This window comes from Lampetra fluviatilis, chromosome 73, assembly GCF_964198595.1.
Source record: "Lampetra fluviatilis chromosome 73, kcLamFluv1.1, whole genome shotgun sequence".
In the NCBI taxonomy this organism is placed as follows: Eukaryota; Metazoa; Chordata; class Hyperoartia; order Petromyzontiformes; family Petromyzontidae; genus Lampetra; species Lampetra fluviatilis.
This window is the reverse complement of record NC_136347.1, coordinates 3,082,317-3,099,816: the sequence shown is the minus strand read 5'-3', so window position 1 is coordinate 3,099,816 and position 17,500 is coordinate 3,082,317. Positions and strand designations below refer to the sequence as shown.

At 57.8% G+C, this 17,500-nt stretch overlaps 1 protein-coding gene across 1 annotated transcript in view; it reads left to right on the top strand.

The window, feature by feature from the left end:
• The first annotated feature begins 6,575 nt into the window (after positions 1-6,575).
• LOC144953293 (ribonucleoside-diphosphate reductase large subunit-like) overlaps positions 6,576-17,500 on the top strand; it is an 84,149-nt gene continuing 73,224 nt past the window's right edge. The window contains 5 exon segments of the mRNA XM_078883864.1: positions 6,576-6,717; positions 14,303-14,386; positions 14,987-15,028; positions 15,030-15,149; positions 16,411-16,490. Coding sequence (XP_078739990.1) covers positions 6,592-6,717; positions 14,303-14,386; positions 14,987-15,028; positions 15,030-15,149; positions 16,411-16,490 — 452 coding nt within the window. The 5' untranslated portion in view covers positions 6,576-6,591.

Below are 17,500 nucleotides of genomic sequence, written 5' to 3'. Positions count from 1 at the left end.
CACCCACTCACTCACCCACTCGCTGGTTCACTCACGCGTCACCCACCCTCTTCAACGCCGGCACTAACCGCCCCCAGCTCTCTAGGTGAGCCACTCGCTCACTCACCCACTCACCCACTCACTCACTCACACACTCACTCACTCACTCGCTCACTCACCCACTCGCTGGTTCACTCACGCGTCACCCACCCTCTTCAACGCCGGCACTAACCGCCCCCAGCTCTCTAGGTGAGCCACTCGCTCACTCACCCACTCACCCACTCACTCGCTCACTCACCCACTCACTCACTCACTCGCTCACTCACTCGCTCGCTCACCCACTCGCTCGCTCACTCACTCGCTCGCTCGCTCACCCACTCACTCACTCGCTGGTTCACTCACGCGTCACCCACCCTCTTCAACGCCGGCACTAACCGCCCCCAGCTCTCTAGGTGAGCCACTCGCTCACTCACCCACTCACCCACTCACTCGCTCACTCACCCACTCACCCACTCACTCGCTCACTCACCCACTCACCCACTCACTCACTCACTCGCTCACTCGCCCACTCACCCACTCACTCGCTCGCTCGCTCACTCACTCGCTTGCTCACCCACTCACCCACTCACTCACTCACTCGCTCACTCACTCGCTCGCTCGCTCACACCCACTCACTCACTCACTCGCTGGTTCACTCACGCGTCACCCACCCTCTTCAACGCCGGCACTAACCGCCCCCAGCTCTCTAGGTGAGCCACTCACTCGCTCACCCACTCACCCACTCACTCGCTCACTCACTCACCCACTCACCCACTCGCTCGCTCACTCACTCGCTCGCTCGCTCGCTCACCCACTCACTCACTCACTCGCTGGTTCACTCACGCGTCACCCACCCTCTTCAACGCCGGCACTAACCGCCCCCAGCTCTCTAGGTGAGCCACTCGCTCACTCACCCACTCACCCACTCACTCACTCACTCGCTCACTTCGCCCACTCACCCACTCACTCGCTCGCTCGCTCACTCACTCGCTTGCTCACCCACTCACCCACTCACTCACTCGCTGGTTCACTCACGCGTCACCCACCCTCTTCAACGCCGGCACTAACCGCCCCCAGCTCTCTAGGTGAGCCACTCGCTCACTCACCCACTCACCCACTCACTCGCTCACTCACCCACTCACCCACTCGCTCGCTCACCCACTCACTCACTCACTCGCTCGCTCGCTCACCCACTCACTCACTCGCTGGTTCACTCACGCGTCACCCACCCTCTTCAACGCCGGCACTAACCGCCCCCAGCTCTCTAGGTGAGCCACTCGCTCACTCACCCACTCACTCGCTCACTCACCCACTCGCTCGCTCACTTCGCTCGCTCACTCACTCGCTCACTCACTCACCCGCTCACTCGCTCACTCACCCACTCGCTCGCTCACTCGCTCGCTCACTCACTCGCTCACTCACTCACCCGCTCACTCACTCACTCGCTCACTCACTCGCTCACTCACTCACTCGCTCACTCACCCACCCACTCGCTGGTTCACTCACGCGTCACCCACCCTCTTCAACGCCGGCACTAACCGCCCCCAGCTCTCTAGGTGAGCCACTCGCTCACTCACCCACTCGCTCGCTCACTCACTCGCTCACTCACTCACTCGCTCACTCACCCACTCACTCACTCACCCGCTCACTCGCTCACTCACCCACTCACCCACTCGCTCGCTCACTCACTCGCTCGCTCGCTCGCTCACCCACTCACTCACCCACTCACTCGCTCACTCACCCACTCACCCACTCGCTCGCTCACTCACTCGCTCGCTCGCTCGCTCACCCACTCACTCACCCACTCGCTCGCTCACTCACTCGCTCGCTCGCTCACCCACTCACCCACTCACTCACTCACTCGCTGGTTCACTCACGCGTCACCCACCCTCTTCAACGCCGGCACTAACCGCCCCCAGCTCTCTAGGTGAGCCACTCGCTCACTCACCCACTCACTCGCTCACTCACCCACTCGCTCGCTCACTCGCTCGCTCACTCACTCGCTCACTCACTCACCCGCTCACTCGCTCACTCACCCACTCGCTCGCTCACTCGCTCGCTCACTCACTCGCTCACTCACTCACCCGCTCACTCGCTCACTCACCCACTCGCTCGCTCACTCGCTCGCTCACTCACTCGCTCACTCACTCACCCACTCACTCGCTCACTCACCCACTCGCTCGCTCACTCACTCGCTCGCTCGCTCACCCACTCACCCACTCACCCACTCGCTGGTTCACTCACGCGTCACCCACCCTCTTCAACGCCGGCACTAACCGCCCCCAGCTCTCTAGGTGAGCCACTCGCTCACTCACTCGCTCACTCACTCACTCACTCACTCGCTCACTCACTCACCCACTCACCCACTCACTCACTCACTCACCCACTCACTCACTCACTCACTCACTCGCTCACTCACCCACTCACTCACCCACTCACTCACTCACTCACACACTCACTCACTCACTCACTCGCTCACTCACTCACCCACTCACTCGCTCACTCGCTCACTCACCCACTCGCTCACTCACTCGCTCACTCACTCACTCACTCACTCACTCGCTCACTCACCCACTCACTCACCCACTCGCTCGCTCACTCACCCACTCACCCACTCACTCGCTCACTCACCCACTCGCTCACTCACCCACTCACTCACTCACTCACTCACTCGCTCACTCACTCACTCACTCACCCACTCACCCACTCGCTGGTTCACTCACGCGTCACCCACCCTCTTCAACGCCGGCACTAACCGCCCCCAGCTCTCTAGGTGAGCCACTCGCTCACTCACCCACTCACTCACTCACCCGCTCACTCGCTCACTCACCCACTCACCCACTCGCTCGCTCACTCACTCGCTCGCTCGCTCGCTCACCCACTCACTCACCCACTCACTCGCTCACTCACCCACTCACCCACTCGCTCGCTCACTCACTCGCTCGCTCGCTCGCTCACCCACTCACTCACCCACTCGCTCGCTCACTCACTCGCTCGCTCGCTCACCCACTCACCCACTCACTCACTCACTCGCTGGTTCACTCACGCGTCACCCACCCTCTTCAACGCCGGCACTAACCGCCCCCAGCTCTCTAGGTGAGCCACTCGCTCACTCACCCACTCACCCACTCACTCGCTCACTCACTCACCCACTCACCCACTCACTCGCTCACTCACTCGCTCGCTCACTCACCCACTCACCCACTCACCCACTCGCTCACCCACTCACTCACTCGCTGGTTCACTCACGCGTCACCCACCCTCTTCAACGCCGGCACTAACCGCCCCCAGCTCTCTAGGTGAGCCACTCGCTCACTCACCCACTCACCCACTCACTCACTCACTCACTCGCTCACCCACTCGCTCGCTCACTCACTCACTCACCCACTCACTCACTCACTCACTCGCTCACCCACTCGCTCACTCGCTCGCTCACTCACTCACTCGCTCGCTCGCTCACCCACTCACCCACTCGCTGGTTCACTCACGCGTCACCCACCCTCTTCAACGCCGGCACTAACCGCCCCCAGCTCTCTAGGTGAGCCACTCGCTCACTCACCCACTCACCCACTCACCCACTCGCTCGCTCACTCACCCACTCACCCACTCACCCACTCGCTCGCTCACTCACCCACTCACCCACTCACTCACTCACACACTCACTCACTCACCCACTCACTCACCCACTCACTCGCTCACTCACTCACCCACTCACCCACTCGCTCGCTCACTCACTCGCTCGCTCGCTCACCCACTCACTCACTCACTCGCTGGTTCACTCACGCGTCACCCACCCTCTTCAACGCCGGCACTAACCGCCCCCAGCTCTCTAGGTGAGCCACTCACTCGCTCACCCACTCACTCACTCACTCACTCGCTCACTCACTCACCCACTCACCCACTCACTCGCTCACTCACTCGCTCGCTCGCTCACCCACTCACTCACTCACTCACTCGCTCGCTCGCTCACCCACTCACTCACTCGCTGGTTCACTCACGCGTCACCCACCCTCTTCAACGCCGGCACTAACCGCCCCCAGCTCTCTAGGTGAGCCACTCGCTCACTCACCCACTCACTCACTCACTCGCTCACTCACCCACTCACCCGCTCACTCGCTCACTTCGCTCACTCACCCACTCACTCACTCACACACTCACTCACTCACTCGCTCGCTCGCTCACCCACTCACCCACTCACTCACCCACTCACCCACTCACTCACTCACTCGCTGGTTCACTCACGCGTCACCCACCCTCTTCAACGCCGGCACTAACCGCCCCCAGCTCTCTAGGTGAGCCACTCGCTCACTCACCCACTCACCCACTCACCCACTCACCCACTCACTCGCTCACTTCGCTCACTCGCTCACTTCGCTCACTTCGCTCGCTCGCTCACCCACTCACTCACTCACTCACTCGCTGGTTCACTCACGCGTCACCCACCCTCTTCAACGCCGGCACTAACCGCCCCCAGCTCTCTAGGTGAGCCACTCGCTCACTCACCCACTCACCCACTCGCTCACTCACCCACTCACCCGCTCACTTCGCTCACTCACCCACTCACCCACTCACCCACTCACTCGCTCACTCGCTCACTCACCCACTCACTCACTCACACACTCACTCACTCGCTCGCTCGCTCACCCACTCACCCACTCACTCACCCACTCACCCACTCACTCACTCACTCGCTGGTTCACTCACGCGTCACCCACCCTCTTCAACGCCGGCACTAACCGCCCCCAGCTCTCTAGGTGAGCCATTCGCTCACTCACCCACTCACCCACTCACTCACTCACTCGCTCACTTCGCTCACTTCGCTCACTCACTCACTCACCCACTCACTCACTCACTCACCCACTCACCCACTCACTCACTCGCTCACTTCGCTCACTCACTCACTCGCTCGCTCACTCACTCACTCGCTCACTCACCCACTCACCCACTCACTCACTCACTCGCTCACTCGCTCACTCACTCACTCGCTCACTCACCCACTCACCCACTCGCTCACTCGCTCACTTCGCTCACTCACTCACTCGCTCGCTCACTCACTCACCCACTCACTCACTCACCCACCCACTCGCTCGCTCACTCACTCGCTCGCTCACCCACTCACCCACTCACCCACTCGCTCGCTCACTCACTCGCTCGCTCGCTCGCTCACCCACTCACCCACTCACTCACTCGCTGGTTCACTCACGCGTCACCCACCCTCTTCAACGCCGGCACTAACCGCCCCCAGCTCTCTAGGTGAGCCACTCGCTCACTCACCCACTCACCCACTCACTCACTCACTCGCTCGCTCACTCACCCACTCACTCACCCACTCACTCACTCGCTCACTCACTCACTCGCTCGCTCACTCACCCACTCACTCACCCACTCACTCACTCGCTCACTCACTAACCCACTCACCCACTCGCTCGCTTCGCTCGCTCACCCACTCACCCACTCACTCACTCACTCGCTGGTTCACTCACGCGTCACCCACCCTCTTCAACGCCGGCACTAACCGCCCCCAGCTCTCTAGGTGAGGCGGCTCACCCACACGCTCACCCACATGCTCACCCACACGCTCACCCACACGCTCACCCACTCACCCACTCGCTCGCTCACCCACTCACACACTCACTCACTCGCTCGCTCACTTCGCTCGCTCGCTGGTTCACTCACGCTCGCTCACTCACTCACACACACACTCGCTCACCCACTCGCTCGCTCGCTGGTTCACTCACGCTCGCTCACTCACTCACTCACACACACACTCGCTCACCCACTCACCACTCACTTCGCTCACTCGCTCGCTGGTTCACTCACGCTCGCTCACTCACTCACTCACACACCCACTCACACGCTCGCTCACTCACACACTCGCTCACTCACTCAGTCACTCACACACCCACTCACTCACTCACACACTCACACACGCGTCACTCACCCTCTTCAAGGTCTGTGTGTGTGTCTATGTATGTGTGACTCTGTGTCTCTCTGTATGTGTCTGTGTGTCTCTCTGTGTGTCTGTGTGTCTCTCTGTGTGTGTGTGACTCTCTGTGTGTGTCTTTCTGTGTGTCTGTGTGTGTGTCTCTGTGTGTGTGTGTGTGTCTATGAGCACAGTTGCTTCCTGCTGGCGATGAAGGATGACAGTATTGAGGGCATCTACGACACGCTGAAGCAGTCTGTGTGTCTCTGTGTGTGTGTGTCTGTGTGTGTCTCTGTGTGTGTGTCTGTCTCTGTGTGTGTCTATGTGTGACTCTGTGTGTCTCTGTGTGTGTGTGTGACTCTGTGTGTCTCTCTGTGTGTGTGTGACTCTGTGTGTGTCTCTGTGTGAGCGTAGCTGCTTCCTGCTGGCGATGAAGGATGACAGTATTGAGGGCATCTACGACACGCTGAATCAGTCTGTGTGTCTCTGTGTGTGTGTGTCTCTCTGTGTGACTGTGTGTGTGTGACTCTGTGTGTGTGTGTGTGTCTCTGTGTGTCTCTGTGTGTCTCTGTGTGTCTCTGTGTGACTCTGTGTGTGTGTGTGACTGTGTGTGTGTGTGTGTCTATGAGCGTAGTTGCTTCCTGTTGACGATGAAGGATGACAGTATTGAGGGCATCTACGACACCCTCAAGCAGTGCGCGCTCATCTCAAAGTCCGCTGGGGGTATTGGTCTGGCCGTCAGCTGCATCCGTGCCACTGGCAGCTACATCGCAGGGGTGAGCGGGGGTGAGGGTGGTGGGTGAGTGGGGTGAGGGTGAGGTGAGTGAGTGGGTGGGTGAGTGGGTGGGTGGGTGAGTGGGTGGATGGGTGAGTGGATGGGTGGATGGGTGAGTGGGTGGGTGGTGGGGTGAGTGGGTGAGCGGGGGGTGAGGGTGGTGGGTGAGTGGGTGGATGGGTGAGTGGGTGGATGGGTGAGTGGATGGGTGGTGGGGTGAGTGGGTGGGTGGTGGGGTGAGTGGGTGGGTGAGTGAGTGAGTGAGGGTGGTGGGTGGGTGAGTGGGTGGGTAAGTAGGTGGGTGGGTGGGTGAGTGAGTGGGTGGGTGGGTGGGTGGGTGGTGGGGTGAGTGAGTGGGTGGGTGGGCGAGTGAGTGAGTGGGTGGGTGGGCGAGTGAGTGAGTGAGTGGGTGGTGGGGCGAGTGAGTGAGTGGGTGAGTGAGTGAGTGGGTGGGTGGGAGGGTGGGTGGGTGGGTGGGTGAGTGGGTGGGTGGGTGAGTGGGTGGGTGGGTGAGTGGGTGGGTGGGTGAGTGGTGGGGTGAGTGAGTGGGTGGGTGAGTGGGTGAGTGGGTGGGTGGGTGGGTGAGTGGGTGGGTGAGTGGGTGGGTGAGTGGGTGGGTGAGTGGGTGAGTGGGTGGGTGGGTAGGTGGGTGGGTGGGTGGGTGAGTGGGTGGGTGGGTGAGTGGGTGGGTGGGTGGGTGAGTGGGTGGGTGAGTGGGTGAGTGAGTGGGTGGTGGGGTGAGTGGGTGGGTGAGTGAGTGAGTGAGTGGGTGGGTGAGTGGGTGAGTGGGTGGGTGGGTGAGTGGGTGGGTGGGTGGGTGAGTGAGTGGGTGGGTGAGTGGGTGAGTGGGTGGGTGAGTGCGTGGGTGGGTGAGTGAGTGAGTGAGTGAGTGGGTGGGTGAGTGAGTGTGTGGGTGGGTGAGTGAGTGAGTGAGTGTGTGGGTGGGTGAGTGAGTGAGTGTGTGGGTGGGTGAGTGAGTGTGTGGGTGGGTGAGTGAGTGAGTGGGTGGGTGAGTGAGTGGGTGGGTGAGTGAGTGAGTGGGTGGGTGAGTGGATGAGTGGGTGGGTGAGTGAGTGGATGGGTGAGTGAGTGGGTGAGTGGGTGGGTGAGTGGGTGAGTGAGTGAGTGGGTGGGTGAGTGGATGGGTGAGTGGGTGGGTGGGTGAGTGAGTGGGTGGTGGGGTGAGTGAGTGAGTGGGTGGGTGGGTGGGTGAGTGAGTGGGTGGGTGAGTGGGTGGGTGGGTGAGTGGGTGAGTGGGTGGGTGAGTGGGTGAGTGGGTGGGTGAGTGAGTGGGTGGGTGGGTGGGTGGGTGAGTGAGTGGGTGGGTGAGTGGGTGGGTGGGTGAGTGGGTGAGTGGGTGGGTGAGTGGGTGAGTGGGTGGGTGAGTGAGTGGGTGGGTGGGTGGGTGGGTGAGTGGGTGGGTGGGTGTGTACGTATATATATGTGTGTGTGTCTGTGTGTGTGTGTATATATGTGTGTCTGTGTGTATATGTGTGTGGTGCGCTAATCTCAGCGTCTCAGTGTTATCATTGTGGCAGTGTGAATTCCCTCAAAAGGCCCCTGTGGGGGTCTGATAGCGCGTGCGTGTCGTCTTTGTGTGTGTGTCAGTGTGTGTGTGTCAGCGTGTGTGTGTCAGTGTGTGTGGTCGTGTGTGTGTGTGTGTGTTGGGAGTCGTGTGTTTGTGTGTGTGTGTGTTGGGAGTCGTGTGTGTTTGTGTGGTTGTGTGTGTGTGTGGATACACACACAGATACGCACACACAGATTGATACACACACACAGATACACACACACAGATACACACACACAGATACACACACACAGATGCACACACACAGATACACACACACAGATACACACACACAGATACACACACACAGATACACACACAGATACACACACACACACAGATACACACACACACACACAGATACACACACACACACAGATACACACACACACACACACAGATACACACACACACACAGATACACACACACACACAGATACACACACACACACAGATACACACACACACACACAGATACACACACACACACATACAACAACCGCCATTCGCCACTAAGTGGCGGTGACGTCACCACGACGCTTGTGCCAGGCCATGTGCACCTTGAGGCCACGTGAAGTGTCGAACGCCCGCTGGCAGGAGGTCACGGGGCAGACCCAGGTGCCACGGGTCGACTGACCGAGATGACCGAGATGACTGGCTGATGCACCACCTGTGCCCCCTACTGTGCCAACTTGCTGTGCTTTAGCCACCCGGCGCTCCGCTCGTTGTTGTGAGCGTCGCTCCTCCGCCCTCCGTTGTTGTTGGAGGGCGACTGCCTCCAACTGCCCAGTAGCGTCCTTCACGAGCCTCCTCCACTGAGGCCGATCTTGACACCGCTGGTACCAGTCATCGGCAAGTCCACTCAGCTCCACGTCCTCCTGTACCACATCACTCCATCTCTTCTCTAGCCCGTGCCGCGCCCGTTTAGCCCCCTCGATCCGGCCGAACAAAAGCTGTTTAGGCATGCGGTGGCTGGGCATGCGGGCTACATGACCCAGCCAACGCAGCCTTGCCTGCCGGAGGAGCTCACTGATGGGACTTTGCCCAGATCTTTCAAGGACTTGTGAGCTCCTCACACAATCCAGCCTGGTCAAACCCAGGATGGATCGTAGGCAGGCCAGCCTAAATGTTTCCAACCGGCGAAGATGCTCCACTAGGGGGGTCCACGTTTCGCAAGCGTAGAGAAGGGAGGGAATGACCGTGGCCGAGAAGACCTGAAGCTTCGTGCGGAGCGACAGACCAGGTAGCTTCCACACAGCGTTACGCAACCGATGAAAAGATATTGCCGCTCGACTGATTCGGAGTGAGACCTCTGCTGATAAACTGGAGCTGGTCATGAGCACACTGCCCAGGTATGGGAAACTCTCTACTCTCTCCACAACTGCCCCATCACCGATTGGGAGTTGTGGGGGCGGAGTGCCCGATGGTACAAAATACCCAGGCAGGTGCTTAGTTTTGGTGGGGCTGATGGTAAGGCCCCACCTCTTAGTGGCACACTCCAGCCTCAGCAGCAGCGTCTCCAACTCCTCTTCTGAATGAGCAGCTATTACCAAATCATCGGCATACATAACGTGGTTGACCAATAGGGAGCCATCCCTTGATCGCACCCGGGCGTCGATCAGCCTCCCATTATATCTGTACCAAATGGTAATTCCCCCGGTACAGCTATTGAAGGCTTCACGAACTACGCAGTCGAAATAGATGTTAAATAATGTGGGAGCCAGAGGACATCCCTGTCGCACCCCAAGGTGTACAGGGAAAGGCTCCGACTCCCGGCCACGTAGTTTTACCCGGGCCCGCTCACCATCATGAAGGTCCTTAATGATCGTGAGCAGAGGGTCAGGGACTCCGAAAGCACGAAGAACAACCCAGAGCCCAGTCCTACTGATGGTATCATAGGCCTTGACCAGGTCAATAAAGCAGAGATGTAGGTCTTTTTGGAATTCCCTACACCTCTGCTGTAGCAGACGGACAGAAAATATGGCATCTGTGCAGGACCGCCCTTTCCTGAAACCACATTGGGGCTCCGCAAGCCTGTCCGGCAAAACAACCTCCTACCTTCTCGCGGTGCCGGACGGGCAACACTGTCGTGGGCAGTGCTGTGGGGGGAGGGCCAATGCCCATTGGCCTCTCCCCTCATGGCGTCTGTGACCACCACAGTGGCTAAACGGGGGCTCTGGACGGGTGCGAGGGGCTGGTAACCCCTCCACCTTCAATTAACCACCACTAAACTACACACACACACACAGATACACACACACACAGATACACACACACACACACACAGATACACACACACACACAGATACACACACACACAGATACACACACACAGATACACACACACAGATACACACACACAGATACACACACACACACACAGATACACACACACAGATACACACACCCCTCTCTCGCTCGCTCCCTCGGCACGGCTGCCTGCGTTTGTGATGTCCGATTGAAACATCGTGGGTGGGTGGTGCTATTGTTATTGTTGTTGGTGTGTGTGTCTGTGTGTGTCTGTGTGTGTATGTGTGTGTCTGTGTGTGTATGTGTGTGTATGTGTGTGTCTGTGTGTGTCTGTGTGTGTATGTGTGTGTATGTGTGTGTCTGTGGGTGAGTATTTGTGTGTGGGTATCTGTGTTTGTGCAGCTGTGTGTGTGTCTATCTATGTGTGTGTATGTCTCTGTGTGTCTCTGTGTGTGGGTGCTTCCCTGTGTGTCTGTCGCTGTGTGTATGTCGCTGTGTGTCTGTGTATCCGTGTGTGTGTCTGTGTGTGTGTATCTGTGTGTGTGTCTATGTGTGTGTGCCTATGTCTGTGTGTATCCGTGTGTATCTGTGTGTGTGTGTGTGTGTATCTGTGTGTATGTATTTATCTGTGTGTATGAATGTATCTGTGTGTGTGTGTCTATCTATGTGTGTGTGTCTCTGTGTGTGTGTGTATCTGTGTGTGAGTTAGTCTCTGTGTGTGTGTGTGTGTATCTGTGTGTATGTATTTATCTGTGTGTATGTATGTATCTGTGTGTGTGTATCCGTGTGTGTGTGTCTATGTGTGTGTGTCTATCTCTGTGTGTGAGTTAGTCTCTGTGTGTGTGTGTGTATCTGTGTGTATGTATGTATCTGTGTGTGTGTCTGTGTGTTTGTATCTGTGTGTGTGTCTATGTGTGTGTGTCTATGTGAGTGAGTCTCTGTGTGTGTCTTTGTCTGTGTGTATCCCTGTGTGTGTGTCTGTGTGTGTGGTTGTGTTTGCGGGTGAGTGAGTGAGTGCGTGCGTGAGTGCTATTAGCGAACACCTATGAAGGCTACCGGCACTGTGGCTACACACACAGAGGGGGTGGGTGTCTACCATCACCACCACTATCATCATCACCACCACTATCACCACCATCATCACCATCATCACCATCACCACCATCATCACCATCACCACCAGCACCACCACTATCACCATCATCATCACCATCACCACCATGATCATCATCATCACCACCATCATCATCATCATCACCACCATCATCACCATCATCACCACCATCATCATCACCATCATCATCACCATCACCACCATGATCATCATCATCACCACCATCATCATCATCACCACCATCATCACCATCACCACCACCATGATCATCACCATCATCACCACCATCACCACCATCATCATCACCATCACCACCATCATCATCTTCACCATCATCACCAAGAGACAAAGGTCCCCCGTGTAGCCTCTCACAGGCTATAGGGGCAAGTGCTGTTAGCGAGTAGCAGCAGGGCTACCTATGAAGGCTACCGGCACTGTGGCTACACACACAGAGGGGGTGGGTGGCCAGCACCACCACGCCCGGCCGCCTTTGTCTCTCCCCCAGTGCTGGCGATGTTCACTACTACACCACCGCTACTACACCAGCTACTCGTTTGAGGCTGAGTCTACCTAGGGGAGGCCCAGGGCCGGGTTCGTAGCGCAGCGCGCTAACGGCTGTGACACCACTCCTCGCACTGATACACGCACAGATACCAATGCCCCAACAGCTGCCACTAAGTAACGGTGACGTCACCACGGTGCCAGGCTAGGTGCAGGAGGAGGTCACGGGACAGACCCAGTAGGTGCCATGGGTTGACTGCTGTGCCAGGCTAGGTGCATGAGGAGGAGGAGGTCACGTGACAGACCCTGCAGGTGCCATGGGTTGACTGCTGTGCCAGGCTAGGTGCAGGAGGAGGTCACGGGACAGACCCTGCAGGTGCCATGGGTTGACTGCTGTGCCAGGCTAGGTGCATGAGGAGGTCACGGGACAGACCCTGCAGGTGCCATGGGTTGACTGCTGTGCCAGGCTAGGTGCATGAGGAGGAGGTCACGGGACAGACCCTGCAGGTGCCATGGGTTGACTGCTGTGCCAGGCTAGGTGCATGAGGAGGAGGTCACGGGACAGACCCTGCAGGTGCCATGGGTTAACTGCTGTGCCAGGCTAGGTGCATGAGGAGGAGGTCACGGGACAGACCCAGCAGGTGCCATGGGTTGACTGCTGTGCCAGGCTAGGTGCATGAGGAGGTCACGGGACAGACCCTGCAGGTGCCATGGGTTGACTGCTGTGCCAGGCTAGGTGCAGGAGGAGGAGGAGGTCACGGGACAGACCCAGCAGGTGCCATGGGTTGACTGCTGTGCCAGGCTAGGTGCAGCTGTAACCCCTACTGTGCCAACTCGCTGCGCTTTATCTGCCCGGCGCTCCGCTCGTTGTTGTGAGCGTCGCTCCTCCGCCCTCCGTTGTTGCTGGAGGGCGACTGCCTCCAGCTGCCCCAGTAGCCTCAAGGTGCACCTAGCCTGGCACTGCCCCAGTAGCCTCAAGGTGCACCTAGCCTGGCACTGCCCCAGTAGTAGCGTCCTTCACGAGCCGCCTCCTCCACAGAGGCCGATCTTGACACCGCTGGTACCAGTCATTGTCAAGTCCACTCAGCTCCACGTCCTCCTGTACCACATCACTCCATCTCTTCTCTAGCCAGTGCCACTCACTCACTCACTCACCCACTCACCCACACACTCACCCACTCACCCACCCACTCACTCACCCACTCACTCACTCACCCACTCACCCACCCACTCACCCACTCACCCACCCACTCACCCACTCACTCACTCACTCACCCACCCACTCACTCACTCACCCACCCACTCACTCACTCACCCACTCACTCAGCTCCAGGTCCTCCTGTACCACATCACTCCATCTCTTCTCTAGCCCGTGTCACTCACTCACTCACTCACCCACTCTCCCACTGATTCAAACTCACTCACCCACTCATTCATCCACACACTCACTCACCCCACACACTCACCCACTCACTCACCCACTCACTCACCCACACACTCACCCACTCACTCACCCACCTCACCCACCCACTCACCCACTCACTCACCCACTCACTTACCCACTCACTCTCACTCACACTGATTCAAACTCGCTCACACTCGCTCACTCACCCACTCACTCGCCCACCCACTCACGCTGATTCACACTCACCCACTCTCATTCACTCACTCACCCACTTCGCTCACTCACCCACTGACTCACTCACCCACTCTCACTCACACTGATTCACCTTCACTCACACACTCACCCACTCAGCCACCCACCCACCCACTCACCCACCCACACACTCACCCACTCACACACACACTCACCCACTTCACGTCACCCACTCACTCACACACTCACCCACTCACCCACTCACCCACTCACTCACCCCACTCACCCACTCACTCACCCACTCACCCACTCACTCACTCACCCACCCACTCACTCACATCACTCACGCACTTACCCACTCACTCACACACTCACCCACTCACTCACCCACTCACTCACCCCCCCTGCTCAACCTTTCCCCCTCCTCACCCCCCCACCCCTCCCTCCACCCACCGCCCCCACCCCCCACCCCCCTCACCCCCCACCCCCCTCACCCCCTCACCCCCCCACCCCTCACCCCCTCCCCACCCCTCTCACCCCCCACCCCCCCCCTACAGACGAACGGCAACTCTAACGGGCTGCTGCCCATGCTGCGCGTCTACAACAACACGGCACGATACGTGGACCAGGGCGGCAACAAGGTGGGGGCTGGGGGGGTGAGGGGGAGGGGCTTGGGGGGGGTGGGGGATGAGGGGGAGGGGCTTGAGGGGGTGGGGGGGGTGAGGGGGGGGGGCTGAGAAAGACGTTGACACACGATGGGGATTGAACGAGCTACAAAAACCCTCGTGTTTCACCCCCCCCCTCTCCCCCCCCCCCCTCTCCCCTCTCACCCCCCTTGCCCCCCCCCTCGTCCCCCCCCTCGTCCCCCCCCCTCGCCCCCCCCCTCGCCTCCCCTCTCCCCCCCCCCCTCTCCCCCCTCTCCCCCTCCCCTCTCCTCCTTCCTTTCCTCTCTACCCTCTCTCTCCCCCCCCTCCCCCCCCCCTCTCCCCCCCCTCTCCCCCCCCCTCCCCCCCCCCTCTTCCCCCTCATCCCCTCCTTGCCCCCCCTCTCCCCCCCTTGCCCCCCCGCCCCCTCTCCCCCCCCCCTTCTTCCCTCCTCTCCCCCCCCCTCATCCCCCCTTCGCCCCCCCCTCTCCCCTCCTCTCCCCCCCCTCTCTCCCCCCCTCTCCCCCCCCTCATCCCCCCTTCGCCCCCCCCTCTCTCCCCCCCCTCTCCCCCCCCCCTCTGCCCCCCCCTCCCCAGCGCCCCGGTGCGTTTGCGATCTACCTTGAGCCGTGGCATATGGGACGTGTTTGACTTCCTGGACCTGAAGAAGAACACCGGCAAGGAGGAACAGCGCGCACGCGACCTCTTCTACGCGCTGTGGGTGCCCGACCTGTTCATGACCAGGGTGGAGAACAACCAGGTGTCCACAACCACCACCACAACCACCACAACTACTACCACAACCACCACTACCATCACTATCACCTACTCACTACCATCACTACCATCACCATCACCACCACCATCACTACCATCACTACCACCACTACCATCACCACCATCACTACCATCACTACCACCATCACTACCATCACTACCATCACCACCACTACCATCACTACCATCACCACCACTACCATCACTACCATCACCACCACTACCATCACTACCATCACCACCACTACCTCTTCTACGCGCTGTGGGTGCCTGACCTGTTCATGACGAGGGTGGAGAACAACCAGGTGTCCACCACCCACCACCACAACTACCAGCACAACTACCACCACAACTACCACCACTATCACTACCACAACTACTACCACCAACCACTATCACTACCACCACCACCGCTACCACCACCTACTCACACCACCACCGCTACCACTACCACCACCACTACTACCACTACTACCACCACTACCACCACCACCACCACTACCACCACCACTACCCCTAGTACCACCACCGCTACTACCACCACCGCTATCACCATCGCCACCACTACCACCACTTACTACCACCGCCACTACCACCGCTACCACCACCGCCACCACCACCACTACCACCACCACTATCACTACCACCACCACTACTACCACCACTACTACCACCACCACCACTACTACCACCACCCCTACCACCACCATCGCCACCACCTACTCATACTACACCCCCCACTCGCTCCACCATCACCACCTCCACCTTTGTGTTTTGTTGATGTGTTTGTTGTTGTGTTTGTTGTTGTTGTTTGCTGATGTGTTTGTTGTTGTGTTTGCTGATGTGTTTGTTGTTGTTTGTTGATGTGTTTGTTGTTGTGTTTGTTGTTGTTGTTTGTTGATGTTGTTTGTTGATGTGTTTGTTGTTGTGTTTGTTGTTGTGTTTGTTGTTTGTTGTTGTGTTTGTTGATGTGTTGTTTGTTGACGTGTTTGTTGTTGTGTTGTTTGTTGACGTGTTTGGTTGTTGTTGTTTGTTGATGTGTTTGTTTGTTGACGTGTTTGTTGTTGTTGTTGTTTGTTGACGTGTTTGTTTGTTGTTGTTGTTTGTTGTTGTGTTTGTTGTTGTGTTGTTGTTGTTTGTTGATGTGTTTGTTGATGTGTTTGTTGATGTGTTTGTTGTTGTGTTTATTGATGTGTTTGTTGTTGTTGTTTGTTGACGTGTTTGTTTGTTGTTGTTGTGTGCAGGACTGGTCCCTGATGTGTCCCCACGAATGCCCGGGGCTGAACGACACGTGGGGAGAGGAATTTGAAAAGCTCTACGAGAAGTGAGGATATCACACACAGACACACACACACAGACACACACACACACACAGACACACACACAGACACACACAGACACACACACTGGTACACACACTGGTACACACACTGATACACGCACACATACACACACAGACACACACATGCACGCACACACACAGACACGCACACACACATGCACGCACACACACATGCACGCACACACACATGCACGCACACACACACACGCAGACACGCACACACACATGCACGCACACACACACAGACACACACACACAGAAACACACACACATGCAGACACACACACATGCAGACACACACACACGCAGACACACACACGCAGACACACACACACACAGACACACACACACAGACACAGAGACACACAGAGACATACACACACGCACACACGCACACACACACGTACACACACACACGTACACACACAGAGAGACAGACACACACAGTGATACATACACACAGTGAGACACACACACAGACACACACACACAGTGACACACACAGTGAGAAACACAGACACACACACACACACAGAGACACACACACACAGAGACACACACAGAGACACACACAGAGTGAGATACACAGACACACACACAGAGACACACACACACACAGTGACACACACACAGTGACACATACACACAGTGAGACACACAGTGACACACACACAGACACATACACACAGTGAGACACAGACACACACAGACACACACACAGACACACATACACACAGACACACACACAGTGAGACACACACACACAGACACTCTCTCCTCCCTCCCTCTCTCTCCGCGCCGCCTTTGATGTTGAGTGCTGATGCTGGACAGCATTTAAATGACTCCCCTGGCTGATGATTATCAGTAGCAGTAGCAGCAGCAGCAGTAGCAGTAGTAGTAGCAGCAGCAGCAGTAGCAGTAGTAGCAGCAGTAGCAGTAGTAGCAGTAGCAGCAGCAGCAGTAGTAGCAGTAGTAGCAGTAGCAGCAGTAGC